This window comes from Odocoileus virginianus, chromosome 28, assembly GCF_023699985.2.
Source record: "Odocoileus virginianus isolate 20LAN1187 ecotype Illinois chromosome 28, Ovbor_1.2, whole genome shotgun sequence".
NCBI lineage: Eukaryota > Metazoa > Chordata > Mammalia > Artiodactyla > Cervidae > Odocoileus > Odocoileus virginianus.
This window is the reverse complement of record NC_069701.1, coordinates 34,491,248-34,509,986: the sequence shown is the minus strand read 5'-3', so window position 1 is coordinate 34,509,986 and position 18,739 is coordinate 34,491,248. Positions and strand designations below refer to the sequence as shown.

Below are 18,739 nucleotides of genomic sequence, written 5' to 3'. Positions count from 1 at the left end.
AGCGCTGTCAGCGCGGTTATAAGGGAGGGAAAAGTTGCCCGCGGACAGCCGGGCCGGCGCACGCTCGTACGGCGGCCGCAGCGGCAGGGCGGGGCCGCGGAGCAGCGGGTGGCGGCGGAGGAAGTCTCCGATCGCGGCCTCGCTCCCCTCGGGGTCTCCGCTCGGCGAGGTCCCGGGTTCGCGAGGACTTTTGCGCGCAGCCATGGGCGGCGTCGGGGAGCCAGACTGGGGACCTGAGCAGCGGGGGGCGCCGCTGCCCACCCTCCGCTGGGAGCAGATCCGCCGGCACAACCTGCCAGGCGACAAGTGGCTGGTCATTGAGCGTCGCGTCTACGACATCAGCCGCTGGGCACAGCGACACCCGGGGGGCAGCCGCCTCATCGGCCACCACGGCGCCGAGGACGCCACGGTAAGGCCGCCCACCGCCGGCCGGGTGGAGCCCCGGTGCTAGGCTGGGGCCTGGTCGCTGAGCACCGTGCCCTGCTCCACCGCGGGTGGGGGCGGGAGGGGTGGCAGCCGGGTGGGGGCTTAGCATCCTTCCTACTCACGCTGACCTTTGACCTCCTGGCGGGGGACCCAGAGTTGGGAGAGACTGACGGGGGCCTGATGTGGAGTAAGAAGACCACAGCCCGGCAAGAGGACCCGCACTCCTGGGGGTGGACCCGGGCTGGGCTGCAGCAGATGTCCGTGGGAGGGAGGGGGTCTCAGAGGTGGGTGTGTCCGGGCAGAAAGCTCTGGCCCTAGGTGATGGCGCTCCCTAATGCTCTGGTGTTCCTCCGCTGGGTGCTGGGTCCCCCCAGAGAGGGCTCTTCATGCTGGGTGCTTGCTGGATGCCAGAGGCAGGGCGGGTTCCCTAGGGGCTGGCAAGGATGTGCCCTCAGAGGCTGGAGGCAGGGCAGCAGAGCTTGGGCAGGGCCTGGAGGTCTGTGGCTTTCCCAGGAGCTGCTGTGAATGGCTCTGAGGGGCAGTGACTCACCTCTCCTGGGCTAGCAGCTGCGTGTGGGAGAATTTTGCCAGTCAGGCTGGGTGGGCCTCTTCGGAAAGCACAGTCACCCCAGGAACAGGCGGGCTCCTGTGGACCCCAGCTTCCCCGCTGCAGCCATGTCGAGACATTTTGGTCAAGGAGGCATGTGGCCTGTCCAGTGGGGCCGTTTGGCAGAGGAACCATCAGGGTGAGACTCCTTACCAGCCCCTTTTCCCGCAGACCGCCCCCCGCCCCCCACCACCCCCAGCTGAACAATAGGACTTGGGGCCATGATGCTCTGTCCTTGACTATCCCAAATTCTAGGATGGTCACCCTGGGCACCAGGAAGTTCTTCAAGATTCCAGGGGATGCATCTCTAACTGGCGGGGCTTTAGATAACAAAAGAGATTGTGTCCTGTCCCAGCAGGGTCAGTGGCCCTGTTGCCAGAACCATCTCCTCTCTGCCCACTGCCTTCTCTCGTGGGTTGGGTGATCTTCCCGGGACTCTTTTAAGGAAAAACTCTCTCTTCCTCACTTTCCCCGGAAGCTGAGAGGTTAGGGATCAGACATCTCCTGAAATTCTAGAAGGTGATGGAGAAACCCTTCTGCGCGTTGCCAGGGGGCCACGCGGTGGCCAGGGAGTATGAGCTGACTGCGGGCTGGTGAGTGTGTGACCATCTCCAGGCCTATACATGTGTGAATGAGGCCTATGTTTGTGTACATGGTTACACATGCGCGTATTGCTGCCAGGGTGTCGGGGTGGGGGTGGGGGGTGGGCTGGTAAGGAGCTGCAGCTCCTCCCTGCTTCCCTGGGCTGAGCGCTGGCCACCCCTCCAGGATCCTGGAGGTGGCCGCTCTGGCCTTTTTTCAACCTCTGACCTGGCAGACAGGATGGAGGCTGGCGAGAGGAAGCTGATGAAGAAGGTTTGTGAATCACTTGTTCCTGCTTGGTGCCCAGGCGTGTGCTGGGGACCCTCCTGTGCGGGAACCCCATCATCCATTTAGCTCTAGACCCTGAGACCCCACGTGACCACTTTCTCACTGATTCCTCACCAACAGGGTCCATTTTCCCATTTCCATTAAAAAACATGCTGTCTGTTCCCTGGGGCCATGTACTGGCTCTGCCATTGGAGGCTCTGAGTGACCTTGAACCAGGCATGTCACTCCTCTGAGCCTCAGTTTCCTCATCTGTAAAGTGGGGACAGCGGGGACGGACAGTGAGCCAGCTGAGGGCGGGACTGCGCCTTTGCAACTCGGCGGCCCCACAGCTGCCACGCAGTTGTTCCCAGTCAGCGTGTGTTGCCAGCTGATAAGAGTGTGCCCTGCAGACCGTAGAGTGCAGTGGACAGCCATGACATAGCCACCTCTTTGTCTGGTTCATTCATGTCTGTAACAGAGCGTGATGTTAGGCCATCTCTTAGCTTTCCCGAGGCCCCAGACACTGGGCTTAAGTTGCCACCAATACCTGGTCTGTTCAGGTCAAAGGGGTTATGATGAGATTGGGGGTGGGGAACCCCAGTTTTTGTCTGTGGTGAGCCCACAGGGCAGAGTGGGACTCAGATCACCCAGGGCCCAGTGTGGTCCAGCCCAGACCCCCAGGCACCCCAGCCCCTGCCCTGGAGCACTGGTGGGGGTGGGGTAGCCAGGTCGCAGGGGCTGTGTTCCCGCAGCCACCTCTTCTTACCAGCCCCTGCAGCCCATCAGCTGTTCCCCTGTTCAGGCCACAGAGGCCTTCCTGCCAGGAAATTCCCAGAGTTCCTGTGCCGTGAAGTCAGCCTGTGGCCATCCTGGGATACAAAGCCGGGTACCCTGGGGAGAGTGCTCTGGGCCCCGAGCCAGGTTTGTCTAAGAGTCACAGGCGGTCTGAGACTAGTGGAGCCAGCCAGGGAGGGGCAAGGCCCAGCCGCTGCTGGTCATAAGTTGACCAGGGCTGGGCGCTGAGCCCCTACTATGTGCCAGGCTCCCAACTCAGCACTTGATTTATAGACAGTCCCTCTTTGAATCCTCATGATACTTCTATGGGACAGGTACTGGTATTATTTCCTTTTTACAGATGAGAAAACTGAGACTCAGAGAGGCAAAATGACTTGAAGTTAAGTGATGGGTCTCGGATGTGAATCCACAACCCACGCTCTTAACCACCTGCCCCACTGCCACTTAGCTGTTTATTTCATTCATTCATTCTTCAATTATTAACTCGCTAGATTCAACAGCAGATACCAGCAAGCATATCCTATATGCCAAACCTTGACCTAACCTCTGAAGATACTGCTAGGAACAGAAAATCTGCTGGGAGGGACTTCCCTGACAGGCCAGTGGTTAAGGCTCCACACTTCCACTACAGGGGGCACAGGTATGATCCCTGGTTGGGGAACTCTGATCCCTCATGCTGCATGAGGCAGCAGAAAAAAAATCTGCTAGGAGGATGTTCCTTGGTGGAGGGACAAAGCCTGAGCTAGGGCAAAGGCTCAGAGGTGGGGCCATACTCTGTGCGTTCAGGGAATAGCAAGACCATTGGTGTGGCTGGAGCTGAGCAGTGAGAAGGGCCAGCAGTGAGGACCGGAGGTAGCAGGGGAAGCAGGACTTTGGTTTTATTCTAACGGGAGAATGCAGGGCAGAACAGAGAAGACAGGGGAATCTGACATATCGATATATTTTGAAAGGATCCCTAGTGAGGAAGAGGGAGGTGTTACGAGATGATGGGGACCTCCCCCCATGCCCTGCCAGGGGAAGCCACTTGGAAGAGGCGGCCGTTCACCTGGGCCCTGAGGTGCAGCTGTGTCCAGGGGAGAGGGCAGGTGATGCTGTGGGCTCAGGGACACCAACGGGAACCATTAGGATCTAACTCCGGGTGGTATTCAGACAATAAACTTCAGAGGTGATTCCAGTGTTAGCCCATTTTGCAGATGAGGAGACCCTGAGGCTGAATATGAGTGATTTAAAGGTACCTTCTTGGAACCCTCAAAGGGCAGGACCTTGGTCCTTGGGCTTGGAAGGTGGGGTTTGTGTCTGGGACTTGGGTAGGGGCAGGTCTGAGCAGATCTGAGGCTCTGGAGTGAAAGTGGGGGACTCAGATGATCTGGCCCCAGGGCCCACACTGCTTCCACCTACCATGCTGGCTGCCTTGAAAGCTGCTTAATGGCCTCTTCCTGTGAAGCGTGCCCTCTCTGGGCTCTATAGGCGTTTTCTGCAATGTCTCCACCCACCCAGGCCCCTGGCGGGGCTGGGGGGTGGGGCGATAGGGGGGTTGCCATGCCTTGGGGAGGTGTCAGGATTGTGTGGTGCTGGGCAGGAATGTGGGGATGCTAGCGGCCTAAGCACCCTGGCAGCCCGTTTGCATTTCCTCGTAAGGATGCCCAAGCGGCAGCCATGGGTTTCTCAGAAAACAGCAGCGGGAAAGAACCAGAGCTCAGTGGTGGAAAGAGGACCCAGGGGTCCACTTCAGGCCACGGCTGAGTCAGTGGCACCTGTGAGGCCAAGGGTGCTGGATGGAGGAGATCGCCCCCTCCCAGGCCACTGCACTCATCACCAAGGACGCCAGGGGTGCTGGGGGGATAGGGGCAGCTTCCTGGGGGCATCTGCCCTTGAGCGGGACTCTGCTGCTTGGGCAGGAGTTGGATACTCCTGTCCAGAGCTGTGTGCCCTTTGGCCTCAGTTTCCTCATCTATAAAATGGGGATACTGATGGTGCCTCCTCATTGGCTGGAAGGAGCATCTGGCCACTGGGAGTGAGATCCGGCTGTCCTTTCGAATCTTCCCACTCAAAAGGGAGGGAGGGAGGGAGAGAGAGACAAGTTCCTGAGTGTGTCCACCCCCATCCTCACAACCCACTGGTGCCTCCTGAGCCGAGGTTAAAAGGAGCAGACCCAGGCCACCTGAGCCCCCAGCTGCTCCACCCCTTTCTTGATCTGGAACATTCCAGATTCTTTGAAGAAGTGACCAGAAATGCTCCCCGCCCCCACCTTATCTCTGGGGTGGAAGGTGTCCTGCCTGCTCGCCTCAGGCTGCCCAGAACGTGACCAGCAGGGCGCACCTCCGCCCTCCGCCCTCCTGCCTCCCGCCCGCGGGCCTGGATCTCTGGGTGGACCGTGGGGAAGGGCAGCTGAGGCCACGGGGACTGGATGCCGGGCCCCTTCGCAGTGCTCCGCCTGCACTGACTCAGTCCTCCGGCAGTCCCACGAGATGGGCATGAGTGATTCCTGATTTACTGGTGACCAAGTACAGGATGGAGAAGGGGTGTGATCTTTTCTGCGGCTCCACAGCTTGGCGTGGCTCATAAATGGCTCGGCCCCTACCCTCTGCAGGCTGCCTCCAGAGTCTCCCCACGCCTGCCCTTAACCAGCTGCTCCCTGGAGTTCAAGGCAGGCAGGGCTGGGGGCCTGGGCAGGAGCCGCTCTGAGGCTTCCGGGCACTGAAGCAGGGCTGGGTGGGAGCTGTGCCCTGGGAGGGCATGGACCTCACAGGAGATCCCTGGCTCTGAATCCCCGCTCTGCCACTGCAGACTCGGGGCGGGTGGCCCCACCACTCTGAGCCTCCATTCCCTCCCTGGCAAAATGGCTCAGACCCCCTGTCTGGTGGGCTGTGGAGGGTCGGCTCTTGTCCACATGTTCACACCTGCCATCCTGACCCTGCTCTGTGCAGGGCTCCGAGGCCACCGCTGTGAACAGGGCCTGTCCCTGCCACCTGCAGTCTATGTTTAGAGACACCATTTTAGTTCTAGAAGTTTCACCCAAGTTTGTTCCAAGAACTAGTGAGGGGCCTTAATTATCACCTCCGTGGGGGAAAGTCACAGGGTTTGCACCCGTGCCCCTGAGAAGATGTTTCCAGGTGCACCGGGGGTGGGGCGCAGTGTAAGGCTGGGACCTCCTGCAGTGCCCTGAGACTTGGTCAGTGCAGCCCCAGAAATGCCAGGACCACCCTCCTGACCCCCACACCCTGGCCTCTGAGCAGCCAGATTCTTGGTTACTCAGGATGGTGACCAGCCTCCCACCTAGGAGACCCACCGCCTCCCCTCTGACCAGGGAGTGGTCACCCTGAGGCCACAAGCACCATTTTACAGTCAGACCAAGTTCTGGTCCAGCCTTCATCAGATGGAGCTGTGTGACCTTGGGTAAGCGGCTCAACCTCTCTGAGTCTTCTGCCCACTGAGATTCCTGAATGTTTAAACAGAGACCAAAGAGGACTGGGTCACACAGCCCCAGCCAATAGTCCAGGGGAAAAAAAAAAGCAAAAACTGTTTGCTGAGGTTTGGGTTTGAAGCCAGGGATCTACTCTGTTGATGCTCAGACCACAAGAAGTGTAGGCTCTGTCTGGAGTGCTCACCCAGCCCCAGGAACCTGAGCTGCTTTCCCAGTACCTACTGCAGCACTGCCTTCCTGCCCATCAGTTAGAGACTTGTTGGTGAGCTCCGGGATAGTCCCACCTGGACCTGAGGGGGCTCACCCCTTCCTTACTCACTGTAAGGGACACACCTGGCTGGAGGTCTCGGGCGGTCCTGGCTCTGGCCTCTCCCTCAGGGCATCTCCAGGCCTGGCTTGGGTACACCTGGGTGAGGGGAAAGGAGTCGGGGAGGTGACCGGCTGCCCCAGCTGCTCGGCTCACGAGCCTGGCCTCGGAGCATCTGGGGTCTGCTGGGTCCTAGGGTGGCCGCAGAACAGACCCAGAGGAAGGGAGAGAAGGGGGACTGGGAGGGTGGACATGCTGGGGCCATACCCACAGGACACACATCTGCTGTGTGTGTGTGCACGCGCACGCCAGGCCGTGTCTCTCTGGGTGTCTGGGTGACTGCCCGTGTGCGTTGTTCCCGAGCGTGGCTGTGAACCTTTGTGGGTTGGTGGTGGTGTCTGGTTGTGTAGAGGCACACGCTTATGGCACTGAATTTCTGTGACACCTGTGAGCCTCGGGTGTTACACCCTCTGAAAGCGTGCCGTGTGCCTCTTTGTATGTGGGCTCCATGCACCACCAGGGGGGTTTCAGAGGAAATGAGAATCAGAATCAACGCTCATTCAGGCTTAAAACAGAAGGAAATTCTGACATGCTACACATGGATGAACTTTGAAGACATTATGCTAAGTGACAAGTCAGTGACAAAAGGACATAGACTATATGATTCCTCTTCTAAGTGTCAATTCTTTTTTTTTTCTGGCTAAGCTGCATGACTTGCAGGACTTTAGTTTCCTGACCAGGGATTGAACCTGTTCCCTGTGCAGTGGAAGCATAAAGTCCTAACGACTGAACCACCAGGGAATTTTCTTCAAGTGAATTCACAGAGAGCAGCACCTATGGTTTTCAGAGGCTGTGAAGTGAGAGTCGCTCAGTCGTGTCCAACTCTTTGCGACCCCATAGACTATACAGTTCATGGAAATTCTCCAGGCCAGGATACTGGAGTGGGTAGCCTTTCCCTTCTCCAGGGGATCTTCCAAACCCAGGGATCAAACCCAGGTCTCCCACATTGCAGGAGGATTCTTTACCAGCTGAGCCACAAGGGAAGACCAAGAATACTGGAGGGGGTAGCTTATCCCTTCTCCAGCAGGTCTTCCCGACCCAGGAGTTGAACCGGGGTCTCCTGCATTGCAGGCAGATTCTTTATCAACTGAGCTATGAAGGCTGGGAGAGGTAGAAATGGGGAGCTAGTGTTTCATGGGGACAGAATTCCAGCCGAGGTAGATGAAGAAGTTCTGGAGATGGATGGCGGGGATGGTTGCCCGACAATGTGAATACATTTAATGCCACTGAACTGTACACTTCGAAATGGTGAAAATGGTCAATTTTATGTATGTTTGACTATAATTAAAAAATAAAAAATAAAAAGTCAATGCTCTTGGCTCTAGAGCCAGAAAGGTCTGGAGTCTCATCCCTTGGATTTGCCCAGTTCCAGGCAGGAGAACAGACTCGTTCGGGGTCATGGTGAGCAGGCTCAGCCAAGCACTGGAGCACTCTTCCTCTGAGCTCCCTGGCCAGCACTCCCCAGGTGGCCAGCGCCACGGCAGCTTCCTGGGGGGCCCCCTCCCCTCGACCCCCTGTCTCCCAGGGGTGCTTCCCCTGCCATCAGAGCTCTTCCAATACAGCCCCATCCCCTACTGTGAGCTCCAGGGAAGGGCCCCAAGTCAGCCTTCCCAAGGACCTAGGTTATTCCAGAAGCTACAGCCTCGGAGCCCCCAGGTCCTCAGGCTGGTCCAACCCCCTGGGCCAGGAGGGGAGAGCAGCTAATAGGAAAGGGGAACCCCCCGGGTGAATCCTGCAGGTGTGGCCTCTAGGCGGGGGCTGAAGGGGGCCTGAGGTTCTTCTGAGCCCGGCACAGGATGGTGTGGGGGATATCGTGCAGTAACTCCAAGGGGCCTGCCTGGCTGTTGGAACACCCACCAGGTGCTGCTAGGCTCATTAGCGAGAGGACAATAGCAGCCAGCAGTCACCTTCCTGGGGACACCCCCACCTCAACTGGCCCCAGGCACTGCTTCCACCATCCAGGCTGCTGGTCAGCTGGGGCTGGCTCACTCAGAGAGCCTCTGCAAGTCCAAGGATAAAAACCCGTTGTGAATGACAGAGAGCCAAGGACAAGGGCTAGATCAGGAACACTGAGCCCCAGGTGTGACGTTCAAGTTTACGCACAGTTCAGCCCTGCCAAGCGTGAGTGGTGGGGGTCACTTCCTGACCAGTCCTCTCCTCTTTATCTTTATCCCTCGGCCCTTTATCTTGCCTGAGGTCCCTCTCTTCCTCTGACCCCTTCTGCTTTGTGCCCTGCCCCTACCCCTTGCCACCATTGCAGAGAATAACAGGAATGTTAGATTGTTTATTAAACTTATATTTTAAAAAAAAAACACTTATTTTCGCCTCCTGCTTTTCAAATTAGATAAGTTTAACTGTTAAAGCATCTTCAGGCTGTGTGGTCTTCGGTGGATTTTTTTTTTTTTTCCTCCTGGTGGCCCAGTGGTCATCAACTGCCAGTTTCCTTACTCGCACATTACTCACTGCTTATGTTTGTAAAAGCTGGTAGATCTGACATTTGTGACCCAGTAGAAAAGCATAGGATTTTGAGAAAGCTTTACCTGTGATCTTTTTTGGAAAAGTCAAACCCTTTTATGAACGGAAGCAGGGAAAACTTTCTGTAAATCCAGATTTTAAAACACCCAACCAAGTTTGGGGAAAGGCCCCACGGCAGGGTGAAGCAGCTGGAGCCCAGTAGGCGAGGGATACCCAAGCAGGGCGCCCAGGGCCTGGGCAGGACCAGGGAGGGCTCATGGGCAAGGCTGACTGTTGCTCAGTTGTGACTGCTGAACAACCAGCTGCCTGCCTGCCCGCCTGCCTGCCTGTTCTGCCCTTCCATCAGCAGCCCTTCTGCTGTCTCTGCCTGCTGCCTCTGGGTGCTGTTCCAGCTGTCTGGCTGTCTGTCCACCTAACTCTCTGCTCTCCTTCAGGATGCCTTCCACGCCTTCCACCAGGACCTCAGTTTTGTGCGCAAGTTCCTGCAGCCTCTGCTGATTGGAGAGCTGGCCCCAGAGGAGCCCAGCCAGGATGGACCCCAGAATGTGAGCAGGGCCCTGGTGGAGGCTAAGCCCCTCGTGTGGGGCTGGAAGAATGGGGGCATTGCTGGTAACAGCTTCGTGGTTTGCCAGCCCTCCCAAGTGGACAGTTGCCGGCAGAGCTGTAGGGATGCGTGCACCAACATTTCCTGGGGGACCCCAGGCAGACCCCCTTCCTTGCTCTGGGCCCTGCATCCCCATCTATAATGAGGATTTAGAGGAACTGAGCTCTAAGGGTTTTCTCTGCTTCTCAGGCTCCCCACACCTTTTGTGGGGGTGGGGAAAACCCCAAGCTGGGCACTCCATCCTCTTTGGCCACACCCCTTGGACCCTAGGAGGAGTAGCTGTGGGGGGCTTCCAGGGAAGACGAGGGTGGGGGGGATGGAGGGTGGGAGTAGGGGGCCTCCCTCGCTTCCTCGGCTGACCAGCAGTTCCACCGTGGCAGACCCAGCTGATCGAGGACTTCAGAGCCCTGCGCCAGGCGGTCGAGGACATGAAGCTGTTTGAAGCCAAACCCACCTTCTTCGGTCTCCTGCTGGGCCACATCCTGGCCATGGAGGTGCTCGCCTGGCTCATGATCTACATGCTCGGCCCCGGCTGGGTGCCCAGCACCCTGGCCGCCCTCATCCTGGCCGTCTCCCAGGTGACCCAGCACTGTCTTGCAGATACCTAGACTGACTAACAGCCACGGGCTGGCACACGCGGGCACTTGGGAAATGTTTGCTGAAAACAAACATTGATCAGCAAACAAAAATCATTGCAGCAAACACAACATTTCTTTGTTTCTTTGTCTGTAAACAAAGAATGACTAGCCAGTGGCCCCATAAGGCCAGCTTCATTTTAAGTGAACTAAGGAAGCTCTTTACTTAGTTACCCCGCAGGGAGCCCAGGATCCAGAGCTGGAAGGCTGCTGCCTGCAGCTCCATGACAGTCTTGCAGCCCACCTCCCAAGCTCAGCTGTCCTTGTCTCTTAAAAGAGGAATCTGGGGACTTCCCTGGCAGTCCAGTGGTTAAGACTCGGCACTTCCACTGCAGGGGGTGCAGGTTCTATCCCTGGTAGGGGAACTAAGATCCCACGTGCCGTGCCGGGCGGCCAGAAAACAAAAACTAAATTAAAAAAAAAAAAGAGGAAGCTGGCCCACTAGGGTCTAGAGTGGAACGCCAGCTGTGGGGGTGTCCTGCGAGCTGGGAGGGCTGGCTGGTCAGGGCTCCGGGCTGGACCCCCGGAGGCTCCCTGCCACAGCCCTGTACCCTGCGTCTCCCCAGGCCCAGAGCTGGTGTCTGCAGCACGACCTGGGCCACACGTCCATCTTCAGAAATTCCCGGTGGAACCACTTGGCCCAGCAGTTTGTGATGGGGCAGCTGAAGGTGAGGGTAGGGGCGGATGGCGGGCAGCAGGAGGCCGAGTGGGGGCGGGGCTGCATGGAGTGGGCGTGGCCGCGTGGGTGGGCGTGGCCTGCCCCACCCCTGAGGGCCCCCTCCCCCCGCAGGGCTTCTCTGCGCACTGGTGGAACTTCCGGCACTTCCAGCACCACGCCAAGCCCAACATCTTCCACAAGGACCCGGACGTGACCGTGGCGCCTGTCTTCCTTCTGGGGGAGTCGTCCGTCGAGGTGCGTGGGGGGACACGCTCAGGCCGGGCCTGCAGCGGAAACTTGGTGGCCCCAGAGCCCCCCAGCCCCGCGGTGGCCCCGCCCTGTACTCTATCTAATTCTGGGCTGAGCCCCTGTCCCCAGGGTGCCCCCTCCCCACCTCCCAGTGGCTAGAATCCAGAGTTGCCTTGGCCCCTTGGCCCAGCCAGCCCCCTGGTCCTGCCCCGGGGCGAGGAGGGCCTGGAGAGCCGCCCTCCCCAGCGGGCTGCCTATATCCCCACAGTACGGCAAGAAGAAGCGCAGATACTTGCCCTATAACCATCAGCACCTGTACTTCTTCCTGAGTGAGTGTCCCCTTGTCCTCCTGGGAGTGGGGGCATGGATGGGGTGGGGGTCATGCCGGGGCCTACTTTGTCCACTGCACGTCTCTGGTCACCCCAGCCTGCAGCCCATACGGCCAGAGGCGGTCACAGCCCTGCCTGCAGCTTTCAGAGTTCCTTCCTGCCCTCGGTCAGGGCATCCCGAGCCCTAGGGCAGTTGTTGGGGCCACAAGGTGAGGATTAAAGGGATGTATCAGGCTGGTGCCAACCTGCAAAAGGGGCATGGGGGAGGAGATGGGGCAAGGACCAGCCTGGAAAGGCTCAGACCCTGGGGGCCTGAGTGAGGACCAGGCCTTGTGGGTGATGCAGGCTCATCCCTGCCGGGTGGGACCAGCTTCCAGCCCCCCTGGAGGAACGGAGCCCCCTCCCCCTCCCTCTGGCCGGCCCACTCTGCACCCCCACCCTGCTCCTGAGCCCCGCTCATGCCCCTCCTTGCAGTCGGCCCGCCGCTGCTCACGCTGGTGAACTTCGAAGTGGAAAATCTGGCCTACATGCTGGTGTGCATGCAGTGGATGGTGAGCGGGGCCCTGCCAGCTCCCCTGGGCATACCGCTGTGGCGGCAGAAGGTGGGGTGTCGGGGGCAGCCCAGTCTGCCATTGTAAACAGGTGCGCATGTAGTGATGTGGAACACGTGTGCTCGAGAAGGGGGAGTGAGTGTGTGCATGTGTGGTTGCCAGGTCAGGGTGTGGTGTGCGTTTCTCACAGTGAGAGATGAGGGTGGGGACCCTCTGGGCCCCCTCTGCCAGGTATTTGTCTTCTGCGCAAGGCTTCCTTCATCCCACATCCTTGCACAGCATCCATGGTCAGTCCCGTGAGGCTGGCAGGGCGAGGACTTGCCCCCTTACCTGGCTGAGAAACCCAGGCCCAGAGAAGGGGTGGTGATGTGCCAGTCTGAGGCACATCGAGCCGAAAGGATGGGGATGACCCCAGCTCCCCCTCCCGGCTGCCTCTCGGCCTCCCCATCTTCCTCCCTCCTCTCCAGGACTTGCTCTGGGCCGCCAGCTTCTACGCCCGCTTCCTCTTGTCCTACATTCCCTTCTATGGCATTCCTGGGGCGCTGCTCCTCTTTGTGGCTGTCAGGTATGGCCAGGTTTGGCATGACAATCAGCAGGGCACCCTGATCACAGACCTCAGTGTTTCCATCTGCAGAATGGGGACAGCAGTACTGTCTCCCTGGGCTGTTGAGTGGCAGCATCCAGGGGGTGGCAGGTCTCAGGGAAGCCATCTGGGGTGTCCACCCTCTTGAGTAGGGCTGCTCTGGGCTCAGCCTGGCAGTGGCCTCCACACCACTTGGCTGCTTAAAACACCAGTGGGGAGGAGTTGCAATCCCATAGTACAGATTGGGAAGCTGAGGCCCATAGTACAGATGGGGAAGCTGAATGGTCAGCAAGATGTGGGGCAGTGCCTTGAATCTCCTCTCACAGGGTCCTGGAGAGCCACTGGTTCGTGTGGATCACACAGATGAACCATATCCCCAGGGAGATTGGCCATGAGAAGCACCGGGACTGGGCCAGCTCTCAGGTGGGCAGCCAGGGTGGGGCCCATCCTGGGGGTAGGGGTGGGGTCCCCAGCTGGGAAGAATGGGGGCGCTGATGGGGCTGCCGTGGGGTTGGTGCTCTGTGCCAGCCCCCTCACCTGTGCCCCGCCCACTCCTGGCAGCTGGCAGCCACCTGCAACGTGGAGCCCTCACTCTTCATCGACTGGTTCAGCGGACACCTCAACTTCCAGATTGAGCACCAGTGAGCACAGACCCAGGGGCAGGGGGGGCAACAGGGGTGGGAGTGAGGCCTGAGCACCCCCCACCCCATGTCCCATCTACTCCGGGGGAGAGACCAAGACATCTGCCCTGGACTTCCCAGAGGGCCCGAGAGAGGTGGTTAGCAGGTCCAGGGGTGCCAGCACACTGTCTCCCCCGCAGTCTCTTCCCCACGATGCCAAGGCATAACTACCGCAGGGTGGCCCCGCTGGTCAAGGCCCTGTGTGCCAAGCATGGCCTCAGCTATGAGGTGAAGCCCTTCCTCACCGCCCTGGTGGACATTATCAGGTAAGGGCCCTCCGCTCACGGTGGCTCCCCGGGGCCCCCACCCACCCCTGGGGCCCGTCAGCCCCGTCCTGAGCATCCACCCGGCTCTCTGGAGTTCTCGCAGTTTCCTCTCTGGGAGCTGGCATTCAGGGCCTTTCCCATCAGCCTCTCTGCCCTTGGTCTGTGACCCCAGCCCCGTCCTTCCCAGTATCCACTCACACACACAGGCCCAGGCCTGGTCCTCATCAGTGAGCAGAACTTCCCGACATCCCTGCCTTCCTAGAGCTGACATCTGAGCAGGGGGAAACGGAAAGCAAGCAGTTAGTTACAGAAAATAAGTAAATGACAGAAAACATGAGAAAGGGAGAAGTGCTTCAACAAAAAACAAAGCAAAACCACAGAACCTTTGGGTGGGTACAGGAGAGGAAATGGGGGCTACCATGCAGAGATGCAATTTTTAGTTGGGTGGCAGGGTGGTGGTAAGAAGGCAACATGTGAGCAGAGACAGGAGAAAGGCTGGTTGTAGAGACATCTGTGGGCAGCATGTCTGGGGCCGGGAAATAACCGTGCAAAGGCCCCGAGGCAGGAGCATGCTAGATGTGTGGGAGAGCCACTGAGTGGAGGAGGGTACATAGCACTTGGGTTTTGGAAAGATGCTCTGACTGCAGAAACAAACTGATGGGGCAGGAAGAGCAGAGTGGGGTTCCTGCAGCTGTTCAGGGGTGACCAGGTTCGGGCCTGGTGGTACCCTTGACAGGAACAGAGGCCAGAGTCTCAGCCAGAGCTCTTCCACCTCTGTGCCTTAGCACAGGCTGTTCCCTTTACTTCGAGGCCCTTCCTTCTCTTACTGGTGTTTGAATTCCTCCTTCATCACCCTTCCCAGCCCAATCCTCGAAGCCCCTGCCACTTGGCCTGGCCCCTTTCAAACACCTGGCACAGGGTTTTCCTAGCAAGTTATTGATGCTTCTGGTTCCCCCGCTTGATGTCAGACTGGTAGTGGGCACATTCCATGCCTTACAAATCTCTGGATCGCAGGGTTCAGCAAGAGGAAGCGACAGAGAGAGCCGGGTGAGGAGGGACAGACCCACCCTGGTTCCTGGCTGGATGTGGCTTGGGCCCTTCCCCCTCCCACCCAAGGTCTAGGTTCCACTCAAGTTAATGAGGGGGTAGCCGCCTCTCCCAGCCCTCTCCTCCGGCCCCACCCGAGCTGCCTGCCCATCTCCACTCACACTCATCATCGTGGGGGGAAGAGGTTAATATCTTGCCATTGAGTCCCTCACATCTTCCCTACCCCCACCACCCAGGTCCCTGAAGAAGTCTGGCAATGTGTGGCTGGAAGCCTACCTCCACCAGTGAAGACCGCAGCGCCTGGGCCCCAGCAGCCACCAAGCCACCCAGACAGGCTTCCTCACCTGCCCCACCTCGCCCTGCCTCAGGCTGGAGGCCCTGCCTGTCCTCTTGGGTCCCCTCCCCATCTGCTCCACAGCCCTACGACCGTGGCTCTAGACCCACCAGGACCAGGGCTAGGGGCCTGGTGTATAAAGACACACAGTGAGCGTGACATGTTTTCCTAGAGCAAAAATTTAGGGGAAAAAATGTTATTTTTATATAAAAACACCCAGGTATGTTATGGAGTAGAATATTTGCATGGATCTTGGAACTGGAGTTCAGGTCCTTGGGCCATCAGAGTGTTGGGAGGTGAGAGGGTGGTGATGGATGGTGGCTTTCTGGGTTGCCCTCCTCCCTGGGTCAGGGAGCTGGCATCTGCCCTGAGCTCAGATGCCCTGAGGGCCTGGTCCCTTCCTGTTCTTCACCCAGTCACCAGCAACCTTGGTAGTTCACTTCAGGCTCACCCCACTTTACTCCGTTGCATAGTTGGACAGGGAGGCTTCTCTGGTGGCTCAGTGGTGAAGAATCCGCCTGCCAGTGAAGGAGACACAGGTTCAATCCCTGGGTTGAGAAGATTTCTTGGAGAAGGAAATGGCAAGCCACTCCAGTATTCTTGCTTGGGAAATCCCCTGGACAGAGGAGCCTGGTGGGATAGGGTTGCAAAAAGAGTCAGACCAGACTTAGTGATTAAACAACACAGAGAGACAGAGACGGAGGCAGACAGGGGCCAAGGGCCATGTGTTGGGGGCACCCCCCGGATCACAGGAGGCACCCCTGTCTGGCATCTGCATTGGCCTGATGGCTGAGGGGCCTTAGAAGGCCACTGGCGGGGTTCTGCTGCTGAGCTCAGAAGTATACCTGGCATCACCCCAGTGAGGGGGTCCACAGGAGGTGATCGGGATCTCCCCTGCCCCATGCCTGCCCAGGACCTCGTGCTGGTTTCTAGCCGCTGCAGTGAGCCATTCAAGCAGGACCCTGTGTGTGTATATGAATTTCCCTTCAGTTGTGTCTGTCTCTTTGTGACCCCAGGGACTGTAGCCTGCCAGGCTCCTCTGTCCATGGGATCCTCCAGGCAAGAATACTGGAATGGGTAGCCATTCCCTTCCCCAGGGGTTCTTTCTGGCCCAGGGATTGAACCCGGGTTTCCCGCATTGCAGGCAGATTCTTTACCATCTGAGACACCTGGAAGTCCAAGGACCCCTGGAACGGGGCTCTTTCCATCCCTGGAGTCTGAGAAAAAGGTGTGGTCCTTCACTGAGCCTTGGGCTCCTCATCTGGAACATGGGTGTGGTTGACCTGGGCCTATGGTGTTTGGACACTTCTGGGGGGGGGCCTTTGAGCTGGCTGTTGGGGCTTCCTGAAGGTGGGAAGGAGGGAGAGCTGGGCTGCTGGACCCCTCTGCTCAGCAGCTCCGAGCCAAGTAGACAGTTTCATTAGAAGTGTCAGCAGCTTGAGAAAAAAATGGAAACGCTGAGCTAGGATTTCTCTGAGGGACTTTCTGGCCCCGGGGGCCGGAATCTCCCCACCAGCTGCAGGATTGCCCCCACTCTTTGTCCCCAGGGCCCCAGACTGGGTTTCCTACAGAAAGTGGAAGGGGGCAGGTACTGCAGTTCTTGTCCACTCTTTCCCTGGACCATCCAGTCCCACTCCACACCGTGTCCCGCTTTTCTCTAGAGTCCAGCAGCCGGGGGGGCGGGGGCGGGGGCAGTCCTGGACTGCAGGCTGTGACCTTGGGGAAGTTAGGCAATCTCTTGGAGTGGTAGTGTGACTTCCTAGGGTGACAGAAAAGATACCTGTGGAAGGCTTTTTCTGAGAGCCTGCAGCAACAGGGCTGAGCCATTTATCTTAAAAATGTGTACAATCCATGGCCTTGGGGTCATCACAAGCTCTCACCTGGGACAAGCTCTCACCTCACATGGCTGCTCCCAGCCTGTTTCCTTGAAAGGTACCTCCTACCTTGAAAGTAAGTCCCACTTTCAGGGCCCCTGCCCAGGCTGTTTGTTCTCTTTGTGAGTGTCCCCTTCCTGTGGTCACCTGCTGACCCCTGGTGCCCTGTGGGCCCTGGGATGGCAGTCCCCCAGGGCAGACGGTCAGTGCCTTTACTGTGGCGACCCTGATGCCCTTATCAGGGAAATACTAGCGCACTAGACTCAGGGTCAGCAGGCCCTCCGCGCTTCCACCCCCGCCCCCGCTCCCAGCAGGAATGTTGAGCCTGCAGCACCACCCAGGGGCACCTGGAATAGCTGCATCGATGTGGAGCAGGCTGTGCTCCGTGCTGCCCCTGGTGGTGACCGAGGGCAGTGCGCCCTCACGTCTGCAAATGGGTAATTGCCTAGGAATAACTTGTTTAATTGCCTAGGAATATCTTGTTTAAGGGGGCATCCCTGGTGGCTCACAGGTCAAAGTGTCAGACTGCAATGCGGGAGACCCGGGTTTTATCCCTGGTTCCAGAAGATCCCCTGGAGAAGGAAATGGCAACCCACTCCAGTATTCTTGCCTGGAGAATCCCATGGACAGAGGAGCCTGGTGGGTTACAGTCCACGGGGTTGCAAAGAGTCGGACACGACTAAGTGACTTAAAAAAAAAAAAAAAAAAGCTTGTTTAAAGGACCAAGTGATTTTGGTATCACTGCAGACAATGACTGCAGCCACGAAATTAAAAGATGCTTACTCTTTGGAAGAAAAGCTATAACAAACCTATATGTGTTAAAAAGCATAGACATCACCTTGCTGACAAAGGTCCATAGTCAAAGCTATGGTTTTTCCAGTATTCATGTATGCATGTGAGAACTGGACCATAAAGAAAGCTGAGTGCCAAAGAAATGAAGCTTTTGAACTGTGGTGCTGAAGACTCTTAAGAGTCCCTTGGACTGCAAGGAAGTCAAACCAGTAGAATCTGAAGGAAATCAGTCCTGAATATTCATTGGAAGGACTGATGCTGAAGCTGAAGCTCCAATACTTTGGTCACCTGATGCGAAGAACTGACTCATTGGAAAAGACCCTGATGCTGGGAAAGATTAAGGGCAGAAGGAGAGGGGGTGACAGAGGATGAGGTGGTTGGATGGCATCATCGACTGAATGGAGGTAAATTTGGGCAAACCCCTGGAGATGATTAAAGACTGGGAAACCTGATGTGTTCATGGGGGTCACCAAGAGTCGGACACAACTTAGTGACTGAACAACCACAAGAGGACCACCGGGGAAGCCCCCGGCCTCAGTTAGCCACCCCTTTGCCTACTGCGTGAAATCCTTCACTGGTGGGTCTTCTTTGCCCTTGTTCCTCCTCGTCCCTTATGCTAGAATCCCTGGAGCCAAGTCATCCACCCCTCTCCCTAGCTGAGTTCCCCCTCTGTCTAGGTTTCTTTTGCAGTCTCAGGGCTTGGGCCCATCTGTACAAAGAAGGGAAGGGCCTTGGTAGAGCCGCTAAGAAAAGCCATGTCCCTGCTTTATGGTCTGCACAGTCTTGGACCCAGAAGAAAAGCAAAAGTCTTTAGGGAAGCCTTGTTCATTTGCCCCTTCAATCAGCCAGCATTTATTTACTTGGAGTCTTCCACGAGATGGCCTGGGCAGATTGGGGAAATGGAAATTCACAAGAACCAGCCCATGCCTGTAATGTTGGGAGTGGCTGGTAGGTCACATGCCTGAACAGGCAGTGGGTCTCTCCCCCCACCCCCTCCCCACACCTCCATTCCAGAGCACCTGGCTGCCTCTGTCTCCTTGGCCCTTTCCAAGCCCCCGGTACCTGTCATCTGTCACCTGGTTACTTGCTCTTGAAACATAATTTGGAAAAAAGACTCAAATGTCTTCAGAATTCAAAGAAATGTATTTCTAATAGCAGAGGGCAATAGAGATATGATCTGTTTAAGTCCTGGCA

At 57.6% G+C, this 18,739-nt stretch overlaps 1 protein-coding gene across 4 annotated transcripts; it reads left to right on the top strand.

Annotated features, from left to right (window-relative positions):
- FADS3 (fatty acid desaturase 3) lies at nt 1-17,997 on the top strand. Of its 4 annotated transcripts, none has more exons than XM_070457479.1 (12): nt 8-409; nt 9,378-9,488; nt 9,928-10,125; nt 10,749-10,850; nt 10,973-11,095; nt 11,358-11,418; nt 11,893-12,020; nt 12,437-12,534; nt 12,879-12,975; nt 13,114-13,193; nt 13,373-13,498; nt 14,782-17,997. In XM_070457479.1, exons 1-12 carry the CDS (start codon nt 203-205, stop codon nt 14,831-14,833), a joined length of 1,383 nt encoding a protein of 460 aa, XP_070313580.1. In that variant the 5' UTR covers nt 8-202; the 3' UTR covers nt 14,834-17,997. The 4 variants fall into 4 exon arrangements, with proteins under 4 accessions (XP_070313581.1, XP_070313582.1, XP_070313580.1 ...); XM_020916886.2 differs by having other exon boundaries at nt 10-409; nt 11,893-11,969; XM_070457480.1 differs by lacking the exons at nt 13,373-13,498; nt 14,782-17,997 and adding an exon at nt 11,516-11,627 and having other exon boundaries at nt 1-409.
- Nucleotides 17,998-18,739: the final 742 nt, after the last annotated feature.